The sequence below is a fragment of the Thalassophryne amazonica genome, chromosome 17 (assembly GCF_902500255.1).
Source record: "Thalassophryne amazonica chromosome 17, fThaAma1.1, whole genome shotgun sequence".
Taxonomy (NCBI): Eukaryota; Metazoa; Chordata; class Actinopteri; order Batrachoidiformes; family Batrachoididae; genus Thalassophryne; species Thalassophryne amazonica.
Genome location: NC_047119.1, coordinates 51,132,420 through 51,157,541, shown reverse-complemented (window position 1 = coordinate 51,157,541; position 25,122 = coordinate 51,132,420). Strand labels below are relative to the sequence as shown.

The 25,122-nt window shown below is 42.9% G+C and overlaps 1 protein-coding gene across 1 annotated transcript in view; it reads left to right on the top strand.

The window, feature by feature from the left end:
* LOC117530142 (voltage-dependent N-type calcium channel subunit alpha-1B-like) overlaps positions 1-25,122 on the top strand; it is a 439,538-nt gene that overhangs the window by 355,983 nt on the left and 58,433 nt on the right. Inside the window, 6 exon segments of the mRNA XM_034193105.1 lie at positions 1,136-1,337; positions 2,385-2,549; positions 7,272-7,382; positions 14,056-14,139; positions 17,467-17,469; positions 21,835-21,951. Of these exon segments, the coding sequence (XP_034048996.1) occupies positions 1,136-1,337; positions 2,385-2,549; positions 7,272-7,382; positions 14,056-14,139; positions 17,467-17,469; positions 21,835-21,951 (682 nt within the window).

Sequence of the window (25,122 nt, the reverse complement as noted above, 5' to 3'; positions counted from 1 at the left end):
AGCAGCGGAACTCCCTATGTGGTTAAAGTAGAACAGAATACAACCAACCAGTTCATCAAAGAAATCACTTGGTGGAGTTGGTGGTTTAAAGACACCTGCGCCCTCTTTGCCATTTCTGGAGTCAGGTTGACACCTATGTGTGCAAAATTGTGCAAAATTCAGAAATGAATTGAGAAGGACTCTTGAATTTGAGTTGATTTTTGAACTGAAGTAGCAAACAAGATGCAGAATTACACCTCTAAAATTCAGAATTTTGCACAGCACTGCTTCCAGTTTTGCCAATTCATCAGAATTGTGCACCTTAGATATTATCAATTCCTCTTCTCAATGGTGGCATGTTATTTTGACACTTCTGCATTGCTAGAACATGTCGTAATGTCACTTCTGGCATTATGATGTCAAATTCTGCATCTAGCAACAAGGGAAACAGCTGCACTGACATTGATAACCAGCATAGGCCTATTTTTGGGGAATTAATAAGTAAAGTCAAGTCTGGGAGCATGTGCTGGTGCTGCACTTTGCCGCATCCACAACACTAGGAAAGCAACCACCCAGGCAGACAACCGGTCAATTCCCACATCTCTAAAAGAGCCATCTGTCTGCTGCAGGTGAAACATGGCCATCGCCTTGACCTCTAGCTTCTGAGCTACTGGGGACCTCAACACTTCAGCAGGGTCATGCACAGAGAGACAGGCCACACACTGCAAGTGCTACTCCTCATTCTAGGCTCTCTTAATAACTGCTCGTGTGATACTAAATAATTCCAGCAGTACCCAATTGAGAATTGATATAAAAAAAACTGGACAGAAACAATAACAGCATCAACATATATTAAAAATTTGACACCCATCCCTTCTCCCGACAAGGTTTCTGGTTCACCTGTGCCCAATTATCCTTCTACAACTGGAATTGTCAGGAAGAAGGGCAGCAGTTGTAAAACCTGCAGATCCATAAAGGGCGGATTCACCACAGTGGACCCATATGAAGAAAAAAGGGCAGAAATAAAAGTAGGGAAGAAATAGTTGAAGTAAACATGTTAGAATTTGGAACAATTAGCCAAATCTGGATAAAATCCCGATAAGAATGGTGGAAGGAGCTGGTATGGTTGCTCAGCTAAACGTTCCTTTCCCTCCAGAGTTCTGAAACACTCTGTGGATGCCACCTATGAGGACCAGGGTCCCAGCCCGGGTTTTCGCATGGAGACCTCCATCTTCTACGTTGTCTACTTTGTCGTGTTCCCCTTCTTCTTCGTCAACATATTCGTGGCTTTGATCATCATCACCTTCCAGGAGCAAGGAGACAAGGCCATGTCCGAGTGTAGCCTGGAGAAGAACGAGGTGAGGCGTGAAGGTGTACGCGGTGAATTATTCTTTTAGCGAATTTAAGAAAACACGCTGATGTTCCTGCAGAACTAATTTCTAAAAATGGTTGTGTCTTGCATTATAAATGTTATCTTCATTAGAAATCAGAGCACGCTGATCCAGTTTTACACATCACTCGAAAGCAAATGAGATCTGAAATGACTTGCAGCTCCCGCAAACAGCATAAAGCACTAAAAAACAAACCAGCGGAGCTTGTTTTCGTCCGGCTCTTCTCTCATTTGGTGTAAGCATATGTCTCTAAAGCATTGGCTGGTGATCACAGAGCCTCCAGTTTAATATTACAAAACACTCTGAAAATCCTCTCGTGGCATTCCAGCTTTCATGTCTTAAATTTGAGGTTGTTTTCTTCCTACAACTGGTGCAAAAGTTCTCCGATTGTAAGCGTTTGTATACAGTCATTCTGATCATAATCCGTGATGATATATTCACTGCAAAAACTGATACCTAACAAAGTAAAAAAAAAGACTTTTTTAAAGAAAATTTGACTTAATTTTTATCTAAATAGAAAAAATAATCTTGTCAAGCAGTTTTTACATAAAAAAAAAGTCTTATTTGAGTAAAATGTATCTCACTTTTTCTTTAAGTTTTTCCAGATAATATCAAGCTGTATTTAACCAGTAACAAGGAAAGGCAATGGATTTCAAATCATCCAAGCAAAGGAATAAGATTTTCCTTATTTTAAGACAGAAGAGTAGGTGTGGAGGAAACAGGTGAAAAAAAAAATCTTATGTCAGTGAAGATCTCTTTAATCTTAAAATAAGAATTCTGTCTAGTTTTAAGACACGTTTTGATTATTCAGTGCCGAGACATTTTGTTAGTTTTGAGAATTCTAACCAAGTAAATTTTTCTTACCCCACTGGCAGATTTTTTTTTTTTTTTTTTTTTTTTTTTTTTTTTTTTTTTTGCTTAATACTAGAAAATTCGGCTAGATTTTGTATTATTTTGCTTATTTTGAGAGGGACAGCTTTCGCAGTGTTCTTTGTCTTTTGGTGAAATCGTCAGAGGGCGTGCATCGACTTTGCCATCAACGCCAGGCCGCTGACCAGATACATGCCGGAGAACAAGCAGTGCTTCCAGTACAAGATGTGGAAGTTTGTGGTTTCTCCTCCGTTCGAGTACGCCATCATGACGTTAATCGCCCTCAACACAGTCGTGCTGATGATGAAGGTTAGTGATTCTTACAGCTAATGAAGTAAAAAGAAAAACACATGTCCTGAAATATCCCTCAGACAAGAGATCATCTTGCTGTTGGCGCCGCAGGTTTTGTTTAGTTCCCAGTATGATGCAGCACACAACTGAAATATTAAAACTAGGTGCAGACGTTGTTTCTATGATTCAGTACCCTTTAATAATTTTGCCAAAAGTTCTCCAAAATGGAGTCGTAAGACTTGATGCAGAATTATATCAACTGCCCTGGACTGGTCTGTAAACATTATACATTTACTAGTCTGACTTAAACACATAAATAACTGCCTTGTGTTTGTAAGGTCAAATATTTAGTGTATTTCAAACGATCATAAAAAGGGACTTTCTATCGCCAGTGTTTGTAGTCATTTTTAAGAAACTGAACTGTGATGCATTATGGGATTTAAACACTCTTTACTAGTGGTGTTGAGTTTGAAAATGCTCTTCAGGAATAACTGTCTTCAGCTTGAGAATTTACAATACAATAATTACGTAAAAACCCCAACAGTCAAAACGACCCCCTGTGAGCAAGCACTTGGCTACAGTGGGAAGGAAAAACTCCCTTTTAACAGGAAGAAACCTCCAGCAGAACCAGGCTCGGCGAGGGGCAGTCTTCAGCTGGGACTGGTTGGGGCTGAGGGAGAGAACCAGGAAAAAGACATGCTGTGGAGGGGAGCAGAGATCGATCACTAATGATTAAATGCAGAGTGGTGCATACAGAGCAAAAAGAGAAAGAAACACTCAGTGCATCATGGGAACCCCCCACCAGTCTAAGTCTATAGCAGCATAACTAAGTGATGGTTCAGGGTCACCTGATCCAGCCCTAACTATAAGTTTTAGCAAAAAGGAAAGTTTTAAGCCTAATCTTAAAAGTAGAGAGGGTGTCTGTCTCCCTGATCCGAATTGGGAGCTGGTTCCCCAGGAGAGGAGCCTGAAAGCTGAAGGCTCTGCCTCCCATTCTACTCTTACAAACCCTAGGAACTACAAGTAAGCCTGCAGTCTGAGAGCGAAGCGCTCTATTGGGGTGATATGGTACTATGAGGTCCCTAAGATAAGATGGGACCTGATTATTCAAAACCTTATAAGTAAGAAGAATAAATTTAAATTCTATTCTAGAATTAACAGGAAGCCAATGAAGAGAGGCCAATATGGGTGAAATATGCTCTCTCCTTCTAGTCCCCGTCAGTACTCTAGCTGCAGCATTTTGAATTAACTGAAGGCTTTTCAGGGAACTTTTAGGACAACCTGATAATAATGAATTACAATAGTCCAGCCTAGAGGAAATAAATGCATGAATTAGTTTTTCAGCATCACTCTGAGACAAGACCTTTCTAATTTTAGAGATATTGCGTAAATGCAAAAAAGCAGTCCTACATATTTGTTTAATATGCGCTTTGAATGACATATCCTGATCAAAAATGACTCCAAGATTTCTCACACTATTACTAGAGGTCAGGGTAATGCCATCCACAGTAAGGATCTGGTTAGACACCATGTTTCTAAGATTTGTGGGGCCAAGTACAATAACTTCAGTTTTATCTGAGTTTAAAAGCAGGAAATTTGAGGTCATCCATGTCTTTATGTCTGTAAGACAATCCTGCAGTTTAGCTAATTGGTGTGTGTCCTCTGGCTTCATGGATAAAGCTGGGTGTCATCTGCGTAACAATGAAAATTTAAGCAATGCCGTCTAATAATACTGCCTAAGGGAATCATGTATAAAGTGAATAAAATTGGTCCTAGCACAGAACCTTGTGGAGCTCCATAATTAACCTTAGTCTGTGAAGAAGATTCCCCATTTACATGAACAAATTGTAATCTATTAAATAAATATGATTCAAACCACCGCAGCGCAGTGCCTTTAATACCTATGGCATGCTCTAATCTCTGTAATAAAATTTTATGGTCAACAGTATCAAAAGCAGCACTGAGGTCTAACAGAACAAGCACAGAGATGAGTCCACTGTCTGAGGCCATAAGAAGACCATTTGTAACCTTCACTAATGCTGTTTCTGTACTATGATGAATTCTAAAACCTGACTGAAACTCTTCAAATAGACAATTCCTCTGCAGATGATCAGTTAGCTGTTTTACAACTACCCTTTCAAGAATTTTTGAGAGAAAAGGAAGGTTGGAGATTGGCCTATAATTAGCTAAGATAGCTGGGTCAAGTGATGGCTTTTTAAGTAATGGTTTAATTACTGCCACCTTAAAAGCCTGTGGTACATAGCCAACTAATAAAGATAGATTGATCATATTTAAGATCGAAGCATTAAATAATGGTAGGGCTTCCTTGAGCAGCCTGGTAGGAATGGGGTCTAATAGACATGTTGATGGTTTGGATGAAGTAACTAATGAAAATAACTCAGACAGAACAATCTGAGAGAAAGAGTCTAACCAAATACCGGCATCACTGAAAGCAGCCAAACATAACGATACGTCTTTGGGATGGTTATGAGTAATTTTTTCTCTAATAGTTAAAATTTTATTAGCAAAGAAAGTCATGAAGTCATTACTAGTTAAAGTTAAAGGAATACTCGGCTCAATAGAGCTCTGACTCTTTGTCAGCCTGGCTACAGTGCTGAAAAGAAACCTGGGGTTGTTCTTATTTTTTTCAATTAGTGATGAGTAGTAAGATGTCCTAGCTTTACGGAGGGCTTTTTTATAGAGCAACAGACTCTTTTTCCAGGCTAAGTGAAGATCTTCTAAATTAGTGAGACGCCATTTCCTCTCCAACTTACGGGTTATCTGCTTTAAGCTAAGAGTTTGTGAGTTATACCACGGAGTCAGGCACTTCTGATTTAAAGCTCTCTTTTTCAGAAGAGCTACAGCATCCAAAGTTGTCTTCAATGAGGATGTAAAACTATTGACGAGATACTCTATCTCACTTACAGAGTTTAGGTAGCTACTCTCCACTGTGTTGGTATATGGCATTAGAGAACATAAAGAAGGAATCATATCCTTAAACTTAGTTACAGCGCTTTCTGAAAGACTTCTAGTGTAATGAAACTTATTCCCCACTGCTGGGTAGTACATCAGAGTAAATGTAAATGTTATTAAGAAATGATCAGACAGAAGGGAGTTTTCAGGGAATACTGTTAAGTCTTCAATTTCCATACCATAAGTCAAAACAAGATCTAAGATATGATTAAAGTGGTGGGTGGACTCATTTACATTTTGAGCAAAGCCAATTGAGTCCAATAATAGATTAAATGCAGTGTTGAGGCTGTCATTCTCAGCATCTGTGTGGATGTTAAAATCGCCGACTATAATGATCTTATCTGAGCTAAGCACTAAGTCAGACAAAAGGTCTGAAAATTCACAGAGAAACTCACAGTAACGACCAGGTGGACGATAGATAATAACAAATAAAACTGTTTTTTGGGACTTTCAATTTGGATGGACAAGACTAAAAGTCAAGCTTTCAAATGAATTAAAGCTCTGTCTGGGTTTTTGATTAATTAATAAGCTGGAATGGAAGATTGCTGCTAATCCTCCGCCTCGGCCCGTGCTACGAGCATTCTGGCAGTTAGTGTGACTCGGGGGTGTTGACTCATTTAAACTAACATATTCATCCTGCTGTAACCAGGTTTCTGTAAGGCAGAATAAATCAATATGTTGATCAATTATTATATCATTTACTAACAGGGACTTAGAAGAGAGAGACCTAATGTTTAATAGACCACATTTAACTGTTTTAGTCTGTGGTGCAGTTGAAGGTGCTATATTATTTTTTCTTTTTGAATTTTTATGCTTAAATAGATTTTTACTGGTTGTTGGTGGTCTGGGAGCAGGCACTGTCTCTACGGGGATGGGGTAATGAGGGGATGGCAGGGGGAGAGAAGCTGCAGAGAGGTGTGTAAGACTACAACTCTGCTTCCTGGTCCCAACCCTGGATAGTCACGGTTTGGAGGATTTAATAAAATTGGCCAGATTTCTAGAAATGAGAGCTGCTCCATCCAAAGTGGGATGGATGCCGTCTCTCCTAACAAGACCAGGTTTTCCCCAGAAGCTTTGCCAATTATCTATGAAGCCCACCTCATTTTTTGGACACCACTCAGACAGCCAGCAATTCAAGGAGAACATCCGATTGGGGAGGGGCCCAGAGAAAACTACAGAGTCCGACATTGTTTTTGCAAAGTTACACACCGATTCAATGTTAATTTTAGTGACCTCCGATTGGCGTAACCGGGTGTCATTACTGCCGACGTGAATTACAATCTTACCAAATTTATGCACCACAGCTGTGAGTCCTGACGAGCTGCACATGACAAGCTTCAGGTGATCAGGGTGAGGTCCTGATAACTCAGCCACACAGCCACTCAGTCCTGAACGCATGCCACCTGGAAGGAAAAACAAAAGACAGAGAACAGAAGACAGAAACAAAAGGCAGCCAGGCACCCCAGCCATACAACACTTGGCTGAGGATAGGGAAGTGTGGCATGAGTTGGTTAGTGTGCTGCCACCTTGAAGTGGACCTGGATAAGGTGCAGAAAATGAACAAATAATAACTTTATTTAAATAGCACTCTCAGGGAAATGACATATTAACAGAACAATAAAATAAAAGTTTAAACATGCATAAGAATAAATTAAATTCCAGCTCCAAATTATGAGTAATCATATGATGTAGAGACTCTTTAAGGGAATAGTGTGCAACTCTTGTACCAAATACATTCAGGGGCCTTTGTGCTTTTTTACCCCTCAGTTCTATGGCGCTCCGGATCTCTACGAGTCCATGCTGAAACATCTAAACATTGTCTTCACCGCCCTCTTCACACTGGAATGCATCCTCAAGATTATTGCCTTCGGCCCACTGGTGAGTGGATGATCTTATATGTCGTCTTCTGCACGTCCCACATTTTGTGTATTTTCATTTTAGTGCTGTCAAATTGTAACCTAACGTGATGAACAGATGATGTCTAACAAGTCACGAAATGCAAAAACTAAAATTCTCCAATTCCAATATGAAGGGAGAGTGAAGAAAATGAAACAGGCAGAAAAAATAAATCTTTGCCCAACATGGGGTCATTTGGTCCGTAGTGAAAGCGTTCTGTCTGGGCCTCCATTTCCATTTACAAGGTTCATTTAATAAATAGCTTTTCTCACACACCACTTACCTACACCTGTTTGGCTGTTAAGCCCAGATAGATGAGCACACATCTGCTCCTGGGGGAAAAAAAAACAAAATCTCTTCAAACTGCAGCTGCAGGTGTTGGCAGCCGCCTCAACTCTGCAGATCTGAGTGATTGACCTGGAGGTCAACCGGGTCCCCTGGTGGGATCCAGGCGACCAGTTTAACCTCTTTGTTTATGCTAGGGATCGAGCCAGCAGGCTAAAGGTAGTTCTCTTTAATACAGCCCGTCAATAATCAAAAACTGACCCACATAAACAGAAACCTGGACATCTAGTCATTTCAGGTAGTGTTGTGTGGGCCGCTGAAGAGGAGGTACTGCTGGCCCACCACCACCAGATGGCGCCCTGCTTGGAGTGCGGGCTTCAAGCACGAGAGGGCGCCGGAGCCACTGGGAGTGACAGCTGTCACTCATCATCAGCACCAGCTGTCACTCAGTCAACTCATCACCATCACCATAAAGGCCGGACTGCAACTCCACCTCCGCGCCGAGAAATCAGCTACCTTGGAGGTAATTTCTCTGCTTAAACTGAACAAGAGTCTGATCTCATTTACAGTCGTTTTCCTGTGACGTGTCCTTGTCTGCTGTATTGGCGTTTGGTGTGGACTGCGACGGCTTCGCCTCACACCCCAACCAGATAAGTGGTTTCACAAGGAGCTGTACGAGTGTGTGATTGGAGGTGGAGGTGCTCCCTCCTTACTGAACACAGACTGTGGGATTACTGAGTGTGCGTACTCACACTCACCTGTGCTGTTCTCTGCCAGCAGTACCAGGTCTGACAGCTGAAGACGGTGACTACCTGGGGACCCAGGACTTGGCGGCTCCGGTGTTCTTCAGGTCCGTTGGCGGTGAGGGCCGTGTGGGATCCGGCTCGGTTCTGGACGGACGTCTCCTATCCTCAACCCTGCCCACACGTCACCCGACGTGTAATTGACTGTAGTCCCAAACTGATTGTTGTCTGTATTCCGTTGTGCACAATTTCCAACATTAAATTGTTACTGTTTGGCTTATCCATTGCCTGTTCTTTTACGCCCCCTGTTGTGGGTCCGTGTTCCTACACTTTCACAACAGGATTTCTCGGCCAGCGTCATGGATCCCGAGGGGCGTCAACCATCGCTTGAACAGCCAATGGAAGAGCGAGGTGCACAGGTGCCAGCAGGAGGCGTGTTAGGTGAGCTGCAGCACATCTTAACCACTTTTACTGCTCGGTTGGACTTAGTTACCGAGGAGAGCATTGTTCTCAATCAAAGGATGGAGGCTCTCACCGCCCAGGTGGAAGCGCATGCTCAGGGCGCTGCTGCAGCACCTCCTCCTGCTGACCGAATGCCAGAGACAGACATTCCACTGGTCGTTCAACGAACCCCCCCACCTTCCCCTGAAGCATACATCCGGAGCCGTACGGAGGCTGTGTGGAGACGTGCGCGGCCTTCTTGATGCAGTGCTCGCTCGTCTTTTCACAGCTTCCCGTCAAGTACGCATCAGACGCTAGCCGGGTGGCTTACGTTATAAATTTGCTTTGAGGAGAGGCACGCGCCTGGGCTATGGCGCTCTGGGAGCAGAATTCACGGCTCTTAACGGTTTACACTGAGTTTGTGAGGGAGTTCCGACAGGTGTTCGACCACCCTCATAGAGGCGAGACCGCTTCAAGCGTGCTGCTGTCGATACGACAGGGGTGTCGAAGCGCAGAGAAGTATGCAGTCGACTGCCGCATCGCAGCAGCGCGAGCCGGCTGGAATGCTGTTGCGCTCTGCGCCGCCTTTGTAAACAGACTGTCTCTGGTCCTTAAGGAGCACCTGGTGGTGAAGGACGAGCCGCTGGATTTAGACGGGCTTATCGACCTGGTTATACGGTTAGACAACCGATTAACAGAACACCGACGGGAGCGAGACGAAGGGCGTGGTCAGGCACAAGCCGTCCCTCTTCCTCCCGGGTCCGAAAGGGAGCCGACTTCCCCACGCTCCACAGCCAGGACTCTCCACGTGACGACAGCTCCCCCTGCTGACGTTGCTAGGGAAACGAGCAGGGCCAAAAAGCGATCAGATCAGATACAAAGGAGGCTGATCCGTGGAGAGTGTTTTCTCTGCAGCTCAACTGAGCACACACAGAGAGAATGCCCCAAACGGTCAAAACAGCAGCACTCGTCCTTAGAGACTGGGCTAAGGGTGGGTCACAATACCCACGCGGGGAGACCCCGAAAATCTGCACGTATCCCAGTCACGATCCTGAGTGGGGATCTAACCCTTCACGCCCCAGCACTGGTGGACACGGGGTCGGAGGGGAATCTGCTGGATAGCAGATGGGCAAAGGAGGTTGGGCTCCCTCTAGTGGCCTTACCGTCACCATTGTTGGTGCGGGCACTAGATGGCACCCTTCTTCCACTAATCACACACCAGACACAGCCCGTGACTTTGGTTGTATCTGGGAATCACAGGGAGGAGATTGTGTTTTATGTAACACCTTCTACCTCCCAAGTGATTTGGGGTTTTCCATGGGTGTTAAAACACAATCCCCGGATTGATTGGCCGTCTGGGGTTGTGGTTCAGTGGAGCGAAACCTGCCACCGGGAGTGTTTAGGATCCTCGGTTCCACCCGGTGTGACAGCTAAGGAGGAGGTTTTAGTCCCCCCCAATCTGGCGGCGGTGCCAGCCGAGTACCATGACCTTGCTGACATCTTCAGCAAGGATCTGGCACTCACGCTGCCCCCACACCGTCCATACGATTGTGCCATTGATTTGATACCGGGCGCTGAGTACCCGTCCAGCAGGCTGTACAACCTCTCACGTCCGGAACGCGAATCAATCGAGACCTACATCCGGGACTCGTTAGCTGCCGGGTTGATCCGGAACTCCACCTCCCCGATGGGTGCTGGTTTCTTTTTTGTGGGCAAGAAGGACGGCGGACTCCGTCCATGCATTGATTACAGAGGGCTGAACGAGATCACGGTTCGCAACCGATACCCGTTGCCTCTGTTAGATTCAGTGTTCACGCCCTTGCATGGAGCCCAAATTTTCACAAAATTGGATCTTAGGAATGCTTATCACCTGGTTCGGATCCGGGAGGGAGACGAGTGGAAGACGGCATTCAACACCCCGTTAGGTCACTTTGAGTACCTGGTCATGCCGTTCGGCCTCACCAATGCGCCCGCGACATTCCAAGCGTTGGTTAATGACGTCTTGCGGGACTTCCTGCATTGGTTTGTCTTCGTATATCTAGACGATATACTCATCTTTTCTCCAGATCCTGAGACCCATGTCAAGCATGTACGTCAGGTCCTACAGCGGTTGTTGGAGAACCGGCTGTTTGTGAAGGGTGAGAAGTGCGAGTTCCACCGCACTTCTTTGTCCTTCCTGGGGTTCATAATCTCCTCCAACTCCGTCGCCCCTGATCCGGCCAAGGTTGCGGCGGTGAGAGATTGGCCCCAACCAACAAACCGTAGGAAACTGCAACAGTTCCTCGGTTTTGCAAATTTCTACCGGAGGTTCATCAAGGGCTACAGTCAGGTAGTTAGCCCCTGACAGCCCTGACCTCCACAAAAGTCCCCTTCACCTGGTCGGATCGGTGCGAAGCCGCGTTTAGGGAGTTGAAACGCCGGTTCTCGACTGCACCGGTTCTGGTGCAGCCCGATCCCAATCGCCAGTTTGTGGTTGAAATGGACGCCTCTGACTCAGGGATAGGAGCCGTGCTATCCCAGAGCGGGGAGTCCGACAAGGTTCTCCATCCATGTGCCTACTTTTCCCGCAGGTTGACCCCGGCTGAAAGGAACTATGACGTCGGCAATAGGGAACTTCTTGCGGTGAAGGAGGCTCTTGAGGAGTGGAGACACCTGTTGGAGGGAGCATCGGTACCATTTACGGTTTTCACGGACCATCGGAACCTGGAGTACATTGGGACCGCCAGGCGTCTGAACCCCAGGCAAGCCCGCTGGTCGCTGTTCTTCGGGTGTTTTGACTTCCGGATCACCTACCGCCCCGGGATGAAAAACCAACGATCTGACGCCCTGTCCCGGGTGCATGAAAAGGAGGTCAAGACCGAGCTGTCAGACCCGACGGAAACCATCATCCCCGAGTCCACTGTCGTGGCCACCCTCACCTGGGACGTGGAGAAGACCGTCCGGGAGGCCCTGACACGGAGCCCGGACTCAGGGACAGGTCCGAAGGACAAAATGTACCTCCCACCAGAGGCCAGGGCTGCGGTCCTCGACTTCTGTCACGGTTCCAAGCTTTCCTGTCATCCAGGGGTGCGAAGGCCCGTGGCAGTGGTCCAGCAGCGCTTCTGGTGGGTGTCTATGGAAGCCGACGTCCGGGAGTATGTCCAGGCCTGCACCACCTGTGCCAGGGGCAAAGCCGACCACCACAAGGCCCAAGGCCTCCTCCAGCCTCTGCCCGTGCCTCATCGCCCCTGGTCTCACATCAGCCTGGACTTTGTCACTGGCCTCCCACCGTCCCAGGGCATGACTACTATCCTCACGATAGTGGACCGGTTCTCCAAGGCGGCCCACTTCATGGCCCTCCCGAAGCTCTCAACGGCCCAGGAGACTGCAGACCTCCTTGTCCACCATGTCATGCGTCTGCATGGGATTCCATCGGACATTGTCTCGGCTTGTGGTCCTCAGTTCTCCTCCCAGGTCTGGAGGAGTTTCTGCAGGGAACTGGGGGCCACCGTAAGTCTCTCGTCTGGGTACCACCCCCAGACGAACGGGCAGGCAGAGCGGACGAACCAGGAACTGGAACAGGCCCTCCACTGCGTGACCTCCGCGCACCCGACGGCCTGGAGTGACCATCTGGCCTGGATCAAGCACACTCATAATAGCCAAGTTTCATCTGCCACCGGCCTCTCCCCATTTGAGGTGTGTTTGGGGTACCAGCCCCCATTGTTTCCGCTAGTGGAGGGAGAGGTCGGGGTGCCCTCGGTCCAGGCCCATCTGAGGAAGTGCCGTCGGGTCTGGCGTACCGCCCGCTCTGCCCTGCTCAGAGCCCAGACGAGGGCTAAGGCCCATGCAGACCGCTGGCGTTCCCCGGCCCCTGCATGCCAGCCTGGGCAGGAGGTTTGGCTATCCACAAAGGACATCCTCCTGCAGGTGGAATCCCAGAAGCTCAAGGACAGGTACATAGGACCCTTTACCATACTCAAAGTCCTCAGTCCGGCCGCAGTGAAGCTGGTCATCCAGTGTTCCATGTTTCACGGATCAAACCCTACCACACATCCACTCTCTGCACCCCCGGACCGGCGCCGCCTCCTGCCCGGATCATAGATGGAGAGCCTGCCTGGACCGTGCGCAGGCTCCTGGATGTCCGTCGAAAGGGCCGGGGGTTCCAGTATTTGGTGGACTGGGAGGGGTATGGACCCTCCTGGGTGAAGAGGAGCTTCATCCTGGACCCGGCCCTCCTGGCCAACTTCTACCGGCGGCACCCGGACAAGCCTGGTCGGGCACCAGGAGGCACCCGTTGAGGGGGGGGTCTTGTTGTGTGGGCCGCTGAAGAGGAGGTACTGCTGGCCCACCACCACCAGATGGCGCCCTGCTTGGAGTGCGGGCTTCAAGCACGAGAGGGCGCCAGAGCCACTGGGAGTGACAGCTGTCACTCTTCATCAGCACCAGCTGTCACTCAGTCAACTCATCACCATCACCATAAAGGCCGGACTGCAACTCCACCTCCTCGCCGAGAAATCAGCTACCTTGGAGGTAATTTCTCTGCTTAAACTGAACAAGAGTCTGATCTCATTTACAGTCGTTTTCCTGTGACGTGTCCTTGTCTGCTGTATTGGCGTTTGGTGTGGACTGCGACGGCTTCGCCTCACACCCCAACCAGATAAGTGGTTTCACAAGGAGCTGTACGAGTGTGTGATTGGAGGTGGAGGTGCTCCCTCCTTACTGAACACAGACTGTGGGATTACTGAGTGTGCGTACTCACACTCACCTGTGCTGTTTCTGTTCTCTGCCAGCAGTACCAGGTCTGACAGCTGAAGACGGTGACCACCTGGGGACCCAGGACTTGGCGGCTCCAGTGTTCTTCAGGTCTGTTGGCGGTGAGGGCCGTGTGGGATCCGGTTCGGTTCTGGACGGGCGTCTCCTATCCTCAAGCCTGCCCACACGTCACCCGACGTGTAATTGACTGTAGTCCCAAACTGATTGTTGTCTGTATTCCGTTGTGCACAATTTACAACATTAAATTGTTACTGTTTGGCTTATCCATTGCCCGTTCTTTTACGCCCCCTGTTGTGGGTCCGTGTTCCTACACTTTCACAACAGGTAGAACTGAGATGTGGATTTTTACTCATGTATTCATTCATTCATTTATTTGTTTATTCATTTATTGTAATTGCGGCAGTTTTTTCCTCTTTCCTTCTCTCCTCTTTTAGAACTACCTGAAAGCAGCGTGGAATGTGTTTGACTTTGTCACGGTGCTTGGAAGCATAACGGACATCTTGGTCACGGAGCTTAAGGTTAGTGTTGTTGCCATTGAGTTATGATGCCGTGGCGGTGGATATGGAGAGTTAAAGTGGAGCCATATTTGATCAGACACTTGCCAGACAGGATGGAAAAGCTGTAGACATAGAGTCGCCATGGGGGGGGGCACAACCACTTTGGAATGGAACATATTATGAAAGAATGCTGATAGACAGGTTTGGCATTTTCCATCCTGTATGTCTGTTAAAATAACAAAGGTTATACATATACGACAGCTGGGACCAAGCTTTACTAAATTATAAATAACTTTTTAATGATATGAGATAGAAACGTACTCTTTTTTTGCTGAAAAGTTAACTCTGTGGACTTTCAATCCACCATCGGCCATCTTTGTACTCCTCATAGAAGCTGTGTGATGACGTGCGGAATGTGAGTGTCCAATTGGAATTGGTTCACCATCACATGGTTTTCCAAAATCCAATCATAGGGCAGATTTACCTCACGTGATAAACCAGAGATCGTTTTCAGGAGTGATATCTTACTAGTTGGCCTGTTTGAATAGGCCCCTAACTCCTCCAATGCACCCTGCACCATTACGCACAGCGAAAGTGAAAGCAGACGGAGAGCCTGGCATGACAATCTCACTTGCTCAAACAAAGAGTGTGTAACTATCAGGATTCCTCCACTAGTTTGCATTTGAATGTTACTGGATTACTCTGTGGCTCTCTCCCTCTGGTGTAAAGCACTGTTTTCCATATCAATGGGGTGAGGGAGAGGGGCTGCTCCTCAGACTGTAGGAGCCAAAGTGTGAAATGAAAGCTGCTTGCAGAGTCAGACAGAAGACTCCAAAGCACAGCAGAAATAGAAATTTGTGATGTGACCTTTATGTAATAGCAGACAGAAATTGCTTTGAGTTGAAGACAAACAAAACGCATAGACCATTTTGTATATATTGTTCAAAATGTGCATTTGTGTTTATTGTTCGAACTTTTTTGTTGTACAGTCTTTCACACAAGACCTCAAATTACCTTTATAAAGTGTCAAAACAGTTGTGTGTGTTTTGAATAAATGTGTGTGGAAAATTATTTTCCGCTTTACTTTTCCTTTGTTATTTCTGATTGTAAACCTTTATTACATTTATAAAACACAACAAAAGCATATATATTATGAAAGAACAGATTGTCCTGAAAAAAGAGACATAAAACTTGATTTTGGGATGCAGGGAGAGCTGTTAAAAGCAATAATAAAACATTTATGCCAGGCAACTGAACTGTCCAAAAAATGCTCTCGGACTCCAGAGGGTTAATGTAGACAACTCTGTGACGCACACATATACACAATATTGCCATAGTCCAACAAGGACAGGAAGGTGGCAATGATTAGGAGCTTCTGAGCACTTAAGGAAAAACATGAGTTATTTCTATAAAGGAAGCCGAGTTTCACCTCTAATTTGGAGATCAGGGCCCCTATCCACGAAGCAGCCTAAGGCTAAAAACAGCTCCTAGTGACATTATTCGAAGAAAAATCTTAGAATTCCTCAAATTCTTAGACATTTCTTAGAATTTTCCCTTGGTAAAACAAAAGTTGTCCGCAAAGCACCGTAGGCCTTAAAAGAGCCCCTAAGGCACCAAACTGGTAAGAGCAGGGAGGAGGACTTTTAAGAAGTCTCAGAGTGTCTTAAGCACAGAAGATGGCGGAAAAGACAGAGAGGAAGCAGAGATATTCTCCATATGTAGGATGACAGTGAGTCAGTAACACGCTACCGGCTTCATCTACGTAATTATCTGATGTTAATTTATTGTCTTAATGTATCTATAAATTAGTTAGGTTCTTGTTATCATATACACATTGTTAATATTATCATTATTTTTTATTATTGGTATTATTAATATTGTTGTTTTATTATTACATCTATTTTGTCAATTGATTTTACATGGACCACAATGGAAATAAGTGTTTTCACTTTCTTGTCATGCATGTATTCATCAACCTAAGATTAAGTTACGCTCTCGATTGTACGTCTTAATGCAGTTCAGGTTATATGATTGGTTGATTTCAATGTCCATTCATGACTAGGATGGCAGAGGGCAATTTTTTATATCTCTTCCCTTTTCTGTGACAGCTAATCACAGCTCTTAGAGGACTGTGTCATACCTAGCAACGGGGTCAACCCCTGCCTCCTCACAAAGATAGGAGTTTCTGTCCCCTCCTTGCTCAGACTTGCTCTCAGACGCCTGCTGGTTCACTCTTATGCTAAGATTCCTTTGCAGGAAATTTTAGGCTAATTTAGGAGTGCTTTGAGAGAGCTTGTTAATATATATTTATTAATATGTAATCATTCTTGCAACACCTGCAACACATTCCACAAAAGGCATTTTAGGGAGAGTAATGAGGCATTGCAATAATAGTATTAATAATAATGTTTTTTTTTTTCAAACAGGTGACGTCAACAGGTGATTATGATCTTGATTTGTTACCAAAGCAGTATTCACAAAAGGCTCAGTCTTTATAGAGCAAAGATAGACAGAGGATCTGCAGTTTGTCAACAAATGTATGAGAAAATTAATGTTTCTCAAAGAAATTTCAAAACGTAGCTGCATTATTCTCCATCTACAGTATAAATACATACATAACATCATTAAATGATTTGAGGGATTTCAGTGTGTAAAGGACAAGAGTGCGAGCCTAAGATGAACACTTGCGATCTCAGATCCTTCAGATGGCACTGCATCAAAAACAGCCATTCATCATTAGCTGATATAATGTCTTGGGCAAGAGATAACTTTGGGAAATCTTTGATGGCATCTTTTCCAGAGACTTCCATGCATTTTTCAAAAAGACAAAGCAAAACCACATTCTGCACACAAAGGCATGGCTGCAAAGCAGAGGCTGCGGGTACTGGACTGACCCGCTTGTATCCTGACCTGTCCACAATAGACAATGTGTGGAGAATTTTATAATGAAAATTCCAATGGCAACAATCCCGTGCTGCTGCAAACCATAAGACGTGTTCAGGGAAAGAACGGGACAGAATAACACCTGAAAGAGGTTCATCCAGTGTGTAAAAGTAAATGTAAACCATGTTTTGTTCTTTGCATCCCACCTCAACGTGTTTCTGATTTGGGGTTGTACGATAGTAGCACTGACTGAATAAATGGAGCTCTGAGGTGTGTTATTGTAGCTTTCTGTGTGCCAAAGTTTCTTTCTCTCATTGTGTGACTTTCTCTTCACATTATCATTTGTCTCATTCTCTTGCTTTCCCCTTTCTGGTGTTTCCTCTTTTGCTGTTTCCATCCTCTGCTGTGTCTTTCCTGGCGCCTATGCCTTCACTTTGCCCCTTTTGTCACGTCTGACAACTCCAGACGGTAAGTGGCATTTCTTGGCTGCTGATGATTTTGTCAAATTGTCAGCCCGTCTCCTCCTTGTCCTCGGCCGTTACCAGATTGTACAGATGGTTTGAGTTAAATTGTACGCTGGAGTTCACTTGACACTGGCAGTTCTCGACTGTTTTAGGTTGGGGGGAGCTGCTGGGTGGAGCCATATGCATGCATACATGCGCACACTCACACACCTGCTTGCGTGTTGTAAAAGGTAAATCATCAAACATACAGCAAGTAAAAAAAAAAAAAATATTTACCACATCTCCATTTTTCTCAGTAAATATATTTCTAAAAGTACTACTGACATGAAATTTTCACCAAATGTTGGCAAGTAATCCACACATACAAAGAAATCAAATAAGTACATAAATTAAGTTTATTAAGTGTGTATAATGTGAAATGACTCAGGAAAAAAGTATTGAACACCTTTCTTTCTTTCTTTCTTTAATATTTATTTCATTCATTTAAAAGAAAAACAGAAAAGCAAAAAACAAAAGCACCACAATACCAGAATGAAAAGGAGCAGAAAGAAGAACAAGTCTTATGATTTCTGCCCCTTTTAACAATACAATCTTTCAATATACAGCATCATAGTCAACATTATTTAACAGATTGCATTTCTTTAACTTGTCACATACCACTGACCCATTTCATAATTATGACCATTAATTAATAGATTACATCACTGACAGGTTACATTTAAACTTAAGACACTCCAAACATTATTAACAGTTTACTTTTTTTTTTTTTTTGACTTTCTTGCAGCCCACTGACTTACTTCATAGTTTCATACTTACTTAATACATCTAATTTAATATGTTTTTTTAATAATTTAAGCGACCTTAATTCTTTAATTTCTTTATTAAGATTGTTCCATAATTTGACACCATTTACTGCAATACTCCTTTCCTTTACTTTGGTTCTAAATCTTGGTTTTTTAAAGACTTCTATTCCTTTCAATTTATAACTACTTACTCTTTTTTCAAACATATTTTGAATGTTTGTTGGTAAAGTATTTTTATTAACTTGGTACATCGTTTGTAATATTTTCAAATCAACTAAATCATGAAATTTAAGTACCCTATACTTAATAAACAATGGATTAGATGAATCTCTAAAACCACTGTTACTAATCACTTTTAAAGCTCTTTTCTGCAAAATAAATAAAGGTTGTATATAGGTTGTATATGTTGATCCCCAGATTTCTACACAGTAAGTTAAATATGGGACAATCAATGAATTGTACAATGTTAATAAACCATAACTATTTAATGAATATTTTACTTTATGCAAAACAGCAATGGCTTTCGCTATTTTTCCTTTTATGTAATTTATGTGTGACTTCCATGTAAGATCTTCATCAATCATGACTCCTAAAAATTTCATTTCTTTTACCCTTTGTATATCCATTCCATCTATTTGTAATGACACATTATTTTCTTTCGCTCTATCATTAAACAATATGAAATTTGTCTTATTAATATTTAGTGACAATCTGTTTATATCAAACCAATGTTTAACTTTTTCCAACTCTGTATTTATCACTTGTGCTACTTCCTGTATATCTGATCCAGAGTAAAACAGCGTTGTATCATCAGCAAATAAAATGCTGCCAAGCACATTGGATACATTCACAAAATCATTGATATACAAAATAAACAGTTTGGGTCCAAGTACCGATCCTTGTGGTACTCCATAAATAATGTTACACAATTCTGATTTGGTATTATTTATCTGAACAAACTGTTTTCTATTTTCTAAGTAGCTTTTTACCCACTGATGTGCAACACCTCTTATTCCATATTGTTGTAACTTGTGGAGCAATCTTGAGTGGTCTATAACATCAAAAGCCTTTTTCAGGTCAATAAAAATACTTACAAAATAATCCTTATTATCTATTGTTGTTGATATTTTCTCTATTAGTTCCATAATTGCCATAGCTGTCGAATGTTTTGTTCTGAATCCATACTGAGCATTATTTAAAATATGATGTTTCTCAATAAATTTATCCAATCTTGTTACAAAAACTTTTTCCATAATTTTAGAAAACTGTGGAAGCAATGATACTGGCCTGTAATTAGAAAAATTATGTTTGTCTCCATTTTTATATAATGGGACTACCTTAGCAATTTTCATTTCATCTGGAAAAACCCCAGTTGACAGAGACAGATTACAAATATAAGTAAATGGTTCAATAACAATTTCTATTATACTTTTTACAGTCATCATGTCTAAATCTTCATGGTCAGTTGATCTTTTGCTTACACAGTTTTTTACAATATTTCTTATTTCATCTTTTTCCACATTGTCCAGGAAAATACTATTGACCGTATTTACCAATGTACATAATTTATCTTCTATTATTGGTTTATTTCCCACCAGACTTGACCCTACATTTGAAAAATAATCATTAAACCCATTTGCAACTTCTTTTATATCATATATCTCTTTATTTTCCTTAACAAAGTAATTTGGAATAGTTTCTTTCGTTCCATCACTATCAATCACACTTTTTATAATTCCCCATGTTACCCTCATATTATCTTTACTCTTATTTAGTTTTTCACTGTAATAATCTTTTTTTTGTTTCCTAATTATTGTTAATAGTTTATTTTTTATATTTTTTGTATTTATGTTCTGATTCCTTTGTTTGCAATTTTAAAAAGCACCTGTATAAATAGTTTTTCTTTGCACAAGCATTTTTTATTCCCTTTGTCAGCCATGGTTTATTTACTCTTTTCTTACTAATTTCAATTAATTTACAATTTTTATTGTATGATTTCATCAATATTTTCATAAATGAGTTATATGCTACATTAACATCACTGACATAAACTTCTTCCCAGTTTTGATTTTTAAGGTCATATTTTAATGCCTCTAAGGCATTTACTGACTTATCTCTTTTAAAGTTTATATCAGTTTTTTTGTTGTACCTATTTTATACCTGAAGAAAGGGAGGTGCAAAAAGGCATGGAAAGCCAAGACAGCACCTGAAATATATCAGTAATTAGAAAGTAGTCCTGCCCCTTGTCAGTGTAAATTAATATCAGCTAGTTTGGTCTCAACTGATGGCCTATAAAACGGTGTCTCATTACCAAGGTGTCACACAAGAAACATCTCATGATGGGTAAAAGCAAAGAGCTCTCTCAAGATCTTCACAACTTTATTGTTGCAAAACATGCTGATGGCATTGGTTACAGAAGGATTTCTAAACTTCTGAATGTTCCAATAAGTACTGTGGGGCCATAATCTGAAAGTGGCAAGAGCGTCATTTCACCATAAACTGGCTTTGACCAGCTGCTCCTCGCAAGATTTCTGACAGAGGTTTGTGACAGAATTGTCAGAAGAGTTGTCCAAGGACCACTTGTGGAGAGCAACTGAACAATTGTTTCGAAGAAAACAATAAGTAATGAACTCAGCCACCACAGTCTGTATGCATGTTCACCACACAAGACTCCATTACCGAAGAAAAACCACGTTGTAGCTCCTTTAAAGTTTGATGCACAACATTTAGACAAACCTGTGAAATACTGGGAGAATATAGTCTGGACAGATGGGACCAAAACTGAACTCTTTGGATGCCAAAATACTCAACATAAATGACACTACACATCACCCCAAATACACCAGACGGCTTTGACAGACTTTATATAATTGAAGGAAAGATGAATGGAAAAATGTACCGAGACATTCTTGATAAACATCAACCGGGATGATGAAGATGAAACGAGGGTGGATATTTCCTCAAGACAATGATCCCAAACACACAGCCAGGAAACTCTCAACTGGTTTCAAAGGATGAAAACAAAGCTGCTAGAATGGTCCAGCCAGTCACCTGACTGGAATCCAATAGAAAATCTATGGAAAGAACTAAAGATCAGAGTTCATGGAAGAGGTCCACGGAATCTTCAAGATTCAAAGACGTTGTGTGGAAGAATGGACCAAAATCACAGCTGAACAATGCATGAGACTAGTTTCGCCATACAGCAGGCATCTTTGAAGCTTCATAACTGACAAAGGCTTTTGTACGAAGTATTAAATAAATTTCAGTAAGCGTGTTCAATACTTTTTCCCTGTGTGATTCTGTTTTATTACATAGAACGTAATTTCTGTACTTTTTGTATTGTTTACTTTGCATGTATAGATTACTTGGGTTGTTACTGACATCTGGTTAAAATTTAATGTCAGCAGGACCTTCAGAAATATATTTACTGAGAAAAATGGTGATGTGTTCAATACTTATTCTACCTGCTGTATATATTCGGGGGTTTTTTTTTTACTTCAGAGTGCTGAATTTGATGTTTTCTGCATTACATTCACATCACTGACACAGTTTATTTTGTCTCCCAGGACAAAATGATTAACCTGAGCTTCCTGCGGCTGTTCAGAGCAGCTCGCCTCATAAAGCTGCTCCGCCAGGGCTACACCATCCGCATCCTGCTGTGGACCTTCGTCCAGTCATTCAAGGTTAGAAAAACACTCAAAACGAGCACAACGTGAACCCAAGGAAATACACAGTGAGTGGAAAGAAAAATTCTCTTTCTGGATTGTATCATTTACAAACAATGTGTTGAGCCGGTTCAAGAAACAAAAATTATACCACATATTTTATATATTTTTTTAATGTTTCAGAACATAAACCTTTGAAAAAAGAAAGAAAGAATGAATGAATGAATAGAGCCTTTATTGTCATTGTACACATACAATGAAATTTGTCTTCTGCATTTAGATTCAAGATTCAAACAACTTTATTGATCCCTAAAAGGGCAATTCATATCACACCCAATTATCTCAGACAAAAATACAGCAATTAATCCACAATTATTACTAGTTAAATGTAATAATGGCACACATCAGAATTAAACAACCGCACATATACATTTGATTGTTTATGTACGCTAAACTTTGAAACAGTCCGTCATCGGAATTGAGGCAATGTGAGTGTGGGTTGCAGCAGCTTCATGCCGCGCAAACAAGCTTGGGGGGTGGAGGTTGCTGCAGCAGTGCTGCACGGCCTCCCAGAGGGGAGCTGTGGCAGAGCAAAGGCCGGAGTGGGACAGGGGTGGGGAAAGAACCACAAAGATGGGGTAGGGGGGCTTGCGTCATGTGTGCAGATGAGTTCATATCTGTCTGGGGAGGGGGGAGCCAAATGAAGAGGGAGCCAAATGCTTCACCAAGGCCATTGAAATCCTTCTAGAGGAAAACAATAGGGCATTTTGACTTTCAGTACCTGATAAGGTAGAGAGACACAGAATTCCAAGCAGCAAAAGACCTCCAACCATAAAGGCAAATAAGAATAAGTCCTTGATGTCTTCCACGGAGAGTGGTGCCAAGCATGCGACATGCCACTTCTCCCAGGTGTCGTTTTTTGTCAATGAAAAAATGGTGTCAATAGCATTGAGAGACCAGCTGATCAATTCCATGGTTATTCCAAATATAGTTCAAAGAATGCACAGTCTGGTGAAGTTGGGACTTTTGAAGGTTGGGGCAGAGATAGAGAAAAACACAGAAGGAGAGGAGAGAGGAGAAGATGTGGCCGCCCTCGCCGGAGTCCCAAGCAAATGATCCAAGTTACAGTTAGACACAATCCACCCATTAGCAGCAGTGGGCAGCCCCAGCCCAACGCCCGGGGACCAACTCCAGATGTAGAGACTCTGCCTTGGTCAGGGGCAGAGAAAGGAACAGACCTTAAATAAGCATGTTTTTTGATTGTGGGAGGAAACTGGAGTACCCGGAGGAAACCCACACTATAATAAATGTAATAAACAATGAAGCAGGAAACCCTGTGAGACAGCGTGTCGTTTGCATAGAGTTCACTTTTGATGTTTACAGGAAACAGCTTTGCGCGAGCAAAACAAAGGACCGATGTTCAGTGTGTGACACAAGTAGTCAGGAAATAGCATTGTCGACTGGCACACAGGCCAAGATGGAAAGTTAGGACAACAAACATTAAAATCTAATTAAATTGCTACCACACACAAATACATAATCCAAACTTTCATTTTCCCAAGATGCACATTAGTTTACAAACAAACAAATATTCAGTATAAAAATGATCTAGTTTATTTATTTATTTATTTAATTAGCAGTGCACAGCCGGTGGCGGTGTGGGGTCAGCGGTAACTGTCAATAGATGGACCTGGGTTGGATTCCAGCTGTGTTCTTCATGATACTTGTCTGTGTCCTTGGGCAAGACACTTCATCTGCATCGTCCCAGTCCAACCAGCTGTAATCGTGTTGCGGCCCTTGCTGGGGAACTGACCTATAATGGACTGGCATCCATCAGTGGGAAACTCAGACGGTATCCAGGGGATAAGCATTTGGTCCAATGGGCCTTGGGGCCTATGTAGGACTTAATTCTAGGGACCATATAGGCTGTTGTTTAAAATACACAAAGTGATTTTGAGAGTTCTGCAAAATGCTGCTAAAACAGGAGTAATGGACTGCCAGCAGGCCGGCAGTTCGACTTTGAATCCTCTGGGACACGTTGAGTTAAAAGCAGAGTGTGTTTGAATTTCTGTTGTCCTTAATGTCGGCACTGAGGGCTTTTATCCGTATAATGGATACAGACAGTAACTGCAGCATTCAAGGCTGGCTATTTAATTACACCGAAGGCTTCCCTCGGCTGCTTCAAAGAATTGACCTACAGATCAGGTTCGCGGATCCTCTCGCTGTTTGAGGTGGGAGAAGCCATGCTCAAGTTTTACTCATCAATATTTGTTTAAAAGTTACTTCCCCACTTCATATGTTTGTATGTGAGTTTGTATGTGTTTTCCAAAAAAAAAAAAACCCTCCACATTTCCTCAGTCTTCAACTTTAGTGTGTACTACTGCCACCTGCTGGGCTGGAGGTTACAGCAACGTATGATTGGTTTGTATTTTCTCCTCCAGATCATCAAGCCCGTCTTTCTAACTCTGCCCTCAAAAACTGTTTATCGTTTACTGATTATGAGGCAGTGAGGGAGCCACTGACTTCATTTTTAAAGTGATCACTGGGTGCTAATTGGCTGAGAGCTCCTACGGCATCATTATGACCTAGCTGTGGGTCAAAGATCGCAATGTTGAAGAGAATTATTTTGGTTTTCAAAAAAGGAAGACTCCATCAGAAAGTACTTTAAAACTGTAAGCTTCTGTTGCACGTTTCTGCAGCGCCCCCTGCTGGTCACAGTCAAAAGTCCTGCATAACACCAGTGTGCTACATCCCACTCATATCTCAAGGACTGTGGGCGAGCTTAGGTTATTTTTCTCTTTGGCGCTGTTCTATAGATGGCCTGTTGGTGGCAGTAGTGCAGCAGTAACCAAACACCATTATTTACAAAGATGATGATGATGACAAACATTTTTTGAACTTTTCACAATTTCTTTTAGAAACATGATTTTCCTCATCAAATAAGGTCTTTGGTGTTTGTTTTTTAACCTACTTTTACATGATCAGGATATTAGATTAATTTTATTTGTGATACTTGTTTTTTTTAACCTACTTTTACATGATCAGGATATTAGATTAATTTTATTTGTGATATTAGAGCAGTGATTGGTCTAATACGTGCATCACTTCTAGCAGCTAGAGGTCAAGCCAGAGTAAATGCATTAATTAGATTAAAATTATTTTCCATGTGTATTTTTATTTAATAGTTCT